General features: G+C 32.4%; 1 protein-coding gene across 1 annotated transcript; it reads left to right on the forward strand.

The window, feature by feature from the left end:
- Window positions 1-3,760: 3,760 nt before the first annotated feature.
- LOC119664583 lies at window positions 3,761-6,823 on the forward strand. The gene is made up of 2 exons (XM_038074039.1): window positions 3,761-4,216; window positions 4,325-6,823. Exons 1-2 carry the CDS (start codon window positions 3,761-3,763, stop codon window positions 6,821-6,823), a joined length of 2,955 nt encoding a protein of 984 aa, XP_037929967.1.
- Window positions 6,824-7,421: the final 598 nt, after the last annotated feature.

The following is a 7,421-nucleotide window of genomic DNA, read 5'->3' on the forward strand; positions in this document are numbered from 1 at the left end:
TAATCTTTTTAGAGCTGCCATTCGAGCAGATATTTTTCTTATCAAACCATTTGTCGTAGCCACTAGTTGCGGCTGTGATGCCATTTGGTTACTAGCAGCTTCACCAACGTTGTCTGCTGCTTTGATCCGAAGGGCTTCTGTCTTGAATATTTCACTGTATTCATTTGTTAGTTCTCTTATTTTCTCGTAATAGGAAGATGTAAAATACTCATCATCTGTCGGTTGATCGATGAGAGTTCTGAGCATTGTGTCGTTTGTTCAAACTGCTTTCAAGCAACATCAAACCGAGGAAATCTTTCACTGTAGTATGCTGATGTTTGCTTGCGTTCAGCCGAATCCTTTTTGAAGTTCCTGATGATTCGCTGAATCTCTTCGCCCTTTTCTTTTTGGGCATCTATGAGTTCATTAAGAGTTGTCATTGATGATTTGTAGTTTTTTGCCAAATGTGCTTAAAAATGTTCTTCGAATGCTGAATGCTGAAACTTAACCGCTGAGTGTTGATTGTTGACTGTTGCTGCGTCAAACCAGTCCTGTGCTGCTGTCCGTTTCACGGGGTCACCAAAATGTACGGTCACCAAACGATACTCCAACACCGACATTCCCAACAATCACGTCGGGGTCACCAAAATGTACGATCACACCGAAATGTATGATCACACGCTGAATCAAAATTTGAAATTAACTGTTTGCAAGTACTGAACTCTTAAATCCAGTACTTATGTTGATTTATTTGAACACGAGAACCACTGAACACTTGAACCCAGTGATTTGACGATTGTCCTAAATTATCCTGATTACTGAACACTTGAATCCAGTAGGCAGGTGCTTATATGGTGTAAATTTGGTACTTGAACCAACTCTACAAGCTATTAGAACGAACAAAAAAGAATCGATAACGAATGTGGCTTCGCATCAATTGAATTGTCAAAAATTCAATTGTGCCTTTTATTTAAAATTGATAATTAATTTACAACAAATAAATTAACTAAAATAACCTTGACCATGCATGCCAAACAATGAACTTATTGCAAACTGCAAGAGTGCATTTTCTTGCAGACGAAATTTGACGCTTTTGTTTTCATGTGCCACAGAAGCGTATGACGTATTTTGGGCATTGCATTGACAACGTTATTTTTTACACCAAATATATTTAACACAATTATTACAATACAAATAATAATAACAAATTTTTCATACAAAATTAATAAAAACAAAATATTCATATATAATAATATAAAATAATATAAACAAATATTCAACAGTTTTTTTTTTAAATATTTTAAGTCTAAATATGGTTTCCATTTGTAATAAAACATTCTTGATCTGAACGCCTTATCATTAGGAAAGACATCATTATTTGATAATACAATTATTGGAGTTCTTAAAGTAACTGCATCATTACAATATTTTATTTTCGCTGATACAGTATCACCTCGAAATAACATTTTTAAAGTTTCTGTTGCAGATGATTCTAATATTGGCTCATTCCATAAAATAATTCTTCTATCAACACATTCCATTAATGGAAAATTGCAATATCTATTAAAATTACCTACTTGTCCAAAATTTAAACAATAATGAATAAAAGCATCAAAAAAATAGTTTTTACCAGCATTTGGTGGACTTAAAATAAACATAGTATTTTTTTTTGGTATTATTTTATCAATTACACAATATAAATTGTTTAAAAATTTTTCAATTTCTTCCATATTATTATAAAATTGAAATTTTAATAAATTTTCTAAAACTTCAACGGATTCATTAATATTATAATAATAATTTGATACATTTGTTATAGAAGCATTAAATATTAAATTTTGTGGTTCTACAGTACTTAAATACAAATATAATTCATTAAAATTGAAATTATTAATATAATTATGAATTATTCTAATACAATTTTTAATTAAAATAGAATTAATATCGCAGAAACGAAATTCAGATTCTAACCAAACTGACGTATTTAATATGTGCTGAATTGGTGCTGTAGGATGTTGCTTTAAGAAATTTATTATTTTGTCACCCTTTCCTCTTTTTCTGTTCCGGGAATGTTGTTGATCTGTTTCGAAGCAGCTAGTAACAGTTTCATTACTAATTGATAATTGGGATCCAACGGAGATTGTAGAATGAACGTCGATCTGTAGTTGGCTTCCTTCCACCATTCCGTTTTCGGCTTCTTGCAAATCTTGGAAAAATCAAACAAATCCAACTTCACTACCTGGAAACCACGTTCTCTCGGCGAAGTTGACGTACAAGTATACCCTTTCATCTTTTTGCAAATAGACTGCGAGATAGAGCCAATGCTCGATCGAAAACTTCCAGCTGAAAAAGACTCGTCGAGCAAATCTTCTATTGATTTGTTGTCGTTCAAGATATTTGGTAAATGAACATCTGCAGGAATTGTTGGAATAACTGCAGTCGTGGACAACGTGAATATGGTCTGCATGGTGCGAGATGAGCAAGATGGTCCCTGAAAATTTTCTGCATAACTGTTCAGGATCCAATCCGATGTTTTTATAGTTATGGTCGCTTCGGTAAATGTTGTGGACGATTCGAGACCTAAGAAACTTTGTACTAAATATGTTAAAGAGCACTTTCCTAATTCTTTCTTTTGGCCCATCATTATTTTCTGAATTGATTGAGTGTAACCCATCAATGTATAAATAACTCTTTTCGCTTCGTATTGTTTCGCCTTCAGTGCCAAAGGGATCATCATTTCCATGGTTGTCACACAATGAAGTACATAAATTTATAAATATTTAATTATTTTATATATTATATTATTTTAGTTTATTATTATCGCTTAAAACCTTATCACCTAAATTCCCAGAATAATGTACAAGGGTAAAAATACATTATATTAATATAGCAAGCATTGTAACATTTGAGCATCCGTATCTAATTATAACAATAAATATATTTATAGAAACAATAGGAGGAAAATCCCTAGTGTTGGGACTTCCGTCCTTTTTTAACCTTTTTTACAAACAATAACAAAATGTAATACAGTCCATTAAAATAATAACCTTGATGTAAAATTAATCTTAAGATATTTTTGTATAAATACAGAACGTTGTTTTAAATAAAATCAGTACTTTACAAATACTCAAACGGTTCAGTTGTTTTAATTCTGAACATTTGGTCCTTCGAGCCTTAGCGTTTTCCTCACCAGTGGTAAGAAGACCTAAGGATATTAAAAAAAAAATCACCAAAACTTTATATTGGTGCGAAATATTCCTTCAAGAAGAAGAAATATTTCAACAAAAAAAAAAGCAGACAGAAGATTTGTTTGTTTGGTATCCTCCCGATACCATAAACAGCGCTTAGTGGCCGAAGTGCTGCAGCGAAGGAAGCCGTGCATCATTGAAGAGCAGCGGCAGAGAAAAAAAAAATATACATTTAGTTAGAAAAATTGTAAGGTCGGAGCGGCGTTTTACTAACGCATTCTGATCAGGGTCGGAGGCGTTAATCGCTATAGACAACAATAGGATTTAAAAAATTGTAATATTAGGTAGAAATAGGGTCAATCCAACGGGAGTAACAGCGGCAGTGACCTTTTACTAATAGAAAGCGGCAGCTACGACACGACGGCAGCTAAGAGACAGCGGCAGCCAAAAAGACAGCGGCAGCTACGACACGACGGCAGCTAAGAGACAGCGGCAGCCAATAGACAGCGGCAGCTATCCACCTCAGAAGACGATTAAAAATTAAAATACTCGAAAAAGAAGATTTTATACAAAAAAAAAAAAACACAACAAATATGGCACAAAAACTAAAGCTTTATGAAGCGCAAAAAAAGCTAGGAGAAGAAATAATAACTGCAGTAGGAAAAATTAAAGAAAAGGGACTACGTAAGACAGCCGATAAAATAGAAAAGGTGGAAAAGAACTGGAAAAAATTTCAGGTAAACCACGAAGAACTATTAAAAGAAGGCTCAGAAACAGATGAGTACTTTAAAGAATGTTGGTTCGATACAATCCAAAAGTATTATAAAAAGATGTTAGAAACCGATAATACCACTGAAACAACGGAAAAAGTCAACAAAGAAGAAAATGAAGCGGATAAAATATCAGAAGACAATGATATAACTATAGTTGACACTAAAAAAGAGGTTCAAAAAATCAGTAAATTAGAAACCAGGTTAATGAGGCTGATTGAAGACTTGCAAGAAGATTTAGATGCAATGTTAGAAATTCATTACAACAACGAACTTCAAGTACCAGATTGGCGAATACAAGAATTAAAAAAACAACAAAAAAATATAGAGATTATATATAATGACACACTGGAAATAAGTAAAAATGGCAGAACAACATATAAACAGATCAATACCCAACTAAACATTGTACTTTATCAATTAAATGAAAGTAAAAAAAAAGCAGAACTAGTGGTAAAAAATGAATTAGAGCCGGTAAAGCTAGAACCATTCAAGATGCCGACGTTCTACGGAGATGTAAAAGAGTGGAACACATTTTCTAATTTGTTTCATGAAGCTATACATATAAGAGATATACCAGATTCCGAAAAAATGTATAGATTAAAGGCAGTAGTAAAAGGTGAAGCTGGCAGATTAATCCAACATATGAATGTATCTGAGGCTAATTATAAAACAGCCTGGGAAATGCTACAAAAAAGATACAATAACAGAAGGTGGTTATTTAGAACACAGGTAGATCAATTACTCGACCAACCATCTACAACAGTAGGGGATGCTGAAAGTATAAGGCAGCTAACAGACACAACAAACGAATGCATTAATACAATAAAAGGAATGGGTATCGACCTTAATAATGCAGAACCTTTAATAGCACGAATAATATTAAGAAAGCTGGACAAAAAAAGCTTAAGGATGTACGAGTTAGGTGCCAAAAATCCAACTGAAATACAAAGCTTAGATGAGGTACAAAAATTTTTAGAACATCAATTTCAAGCGCTAGATGCTATGAAAAATAAAGAAACAGACGATAGAAAGATAAATTATCCGAAGAAAATATGTGCGTACTGTAATAAGGCGGGACATACAACAAACGAATGCAGAAAATTTTCAGCAATATCAAATATTGAAAGACGATTACCAGTAAATCAGCAAATAAATACATCTATAAACTTTAGCTGTTCATTTTGTAGAAAACAGGGCCACAAAATATACAGCTGCTCATCATTGCCTATCAGCAATAAAAGAGCATTTCTAAACGCCAACGACACGTGTAAAATTTGCCTGAGCCATAAAAATCAAGACAAATGCATATCAAAGTACATATGTAAGATATGTAATAGTAGAGATCATCATACCTTGCTACATAATGAGCATCAACAAGAAAAAAAGGATAAATCAACAAAAACTAAGGTGATCGCAGTAACAAAAAAAGATGAAAGCGAAGTAGTATTACTACCAACAGCAATAGTTAAAGGGAAAACAATTAGAGGAGAATATAAAGAACTACATGCGCTTATAGACCAAGGATCCCAAGCATCAATGATATCAGAAGAAGCTGTTCATATCTTAGGTTTACAAAAAGTAAAAACCGATATTAAATTAACTGGGCTTGCTGAAACTTCAATAGGGCAAGCAAATTCAAAGGTCATAATGGAAATAAAATCTAAAATTAATAATATAAATATGAAAGAAGAGTTTAAAGTCATGAACAAGCTAATTAGACCATTGCCAGAAAAGACAATAGACTACAATAAGAATCAGTGGAAAAGCTACAACTTAGCAGATCCTGAATTCATGAAAACAAAACAAATCGACTTAATAATAGGCAGTGACATTATCCCGAAAATAATAAAGAAAGGGTTCAAGAAAATTAATGGAATTATCGCCCAAGAAACAATATTTGGATGGATAATATCAGGCAAAGTATTAAAGAAACCAGCAAAAAGAAGTAAAGTAACAATTACAACAAAAAACATAGAAAAGTTTTGGGAACTAGAAGAAGCAGATAACACAATCAATGAAAAAACAGCAGAAGATGAAATATGTATGCAATTTTATGATGACACCACTAAAATAGACGGCGACAAAAAATTTATAGTGAAACTTCCATTAGAAAAAGATGCCACGCTAGGTGAATCTAGAAATCAAGCAATGGCAAGATTCCTAAACCAAGAGAAAAAAATGAGTAATGAGAAAAGAACTGAATACATAAAATTCATGCAAAAATATGAGCAGAAAGGACATATGAAAAAAGTAAAAGATAATACAATAGGAAAATATTACCTACCGCATCAAGCAGTGATAAGAGAATCAAGTCGCACTACAAAACTAAGAGTAGTATTCGATGCATCAGCAAAATCGACAAATGGAAAAAGCTTGAACGATATAATGATGACGGGGCCAAGATTACAGCAGGATATATTTGATATATTAATGAAATGGCGATTATGGAAATTCGTCGCTTCAGCCGATGTAGAAAAAATGTTCAGGCAAATAAAAATTGCACGAGAAGACCAAGATTATCAAAGAATCTTATGGAGAGAAAATGCAAGGGAAAAAATTATGGAATATAGATTAACAACAGTTACATATGGAACCGCAGCTGCACCTTTTCTAGCAGTACGAACATTACATCAAATTGCTGATGAATCAGAAGAAAATAAAGATATAAAAAATAGCATAAAAAAAGAATTCTACATGGATGACTTAATGACAGGAGCTAATTCAATATCAGAATGCAGGCATAAAATAAATAAAATTAATAAAACTTTAAGTCTTAGAGGATTCCAGCTCAGGAAATGGATGTCAAATCATGAATCTATACTGGAAGAACTACCAGATGACAACGAGATTGTTAATGAATTAACACCTAAGGAAATGAATTGACAGCACTTAAACTGTAACTCTTTAATTGAAAGTTGAGTTTTCAGCACATAAACTGAAACTCTGGAAATGAAAATGAGAGATCGAATATTGGTTTCAATCTGAATTTTATTAAATTAAATTTTTCCTTAAATACTAAATTATTACAAATTATTACAATAACAATATCTAAATTTTATTCTTTTCCTTTACCGTCTTCTTGCCTAAAGTGCAAGCTCAGCATATATTATGCAACCAAATTCTTTGTTGTGTCTAGCAACCAAGAATTAATGCCAATGCACTGGCCTTGATATATGTTACATATTCAAAGTTCAGTGCCACTGCACTTAACAAAAAATATAATGCAAATATTCAAGTTCAGTGCCACTGCATTTTACCAATTAAATAATGCAAAGGAAAGTCAAAATTTGGATATTGCTAACATCAGCATATATGTTCAAATATTACAAATATTGTACAATAATAACAATAGTAATAATAATAATATTTTACAATAATAATAATGTGTGAACATGCTGCCCGCCTTGAATTGACAACATCAATTCTAATTATTGGAAGCTGCAAGTCAACATGCTGTATCCTCGGTCATCTGCTGATGTCG

This window comes from Teleopsis dalmanni, unplaced genomic scaffold, assembly GCF_002237135.1.
Source record: "Teleopsis dalmanni isolate 2A unplaced genomic scaffold, ASM223713v2 unscaffolded_contig_2234, whole genome shotgun sequence".
Taxonomy (NCBI): Eukaryota; Metazoa; Arthropoda; class Insecta; order Diptera; family Diopsidae; genus Teleopsis; species Teleopsis dalmanni.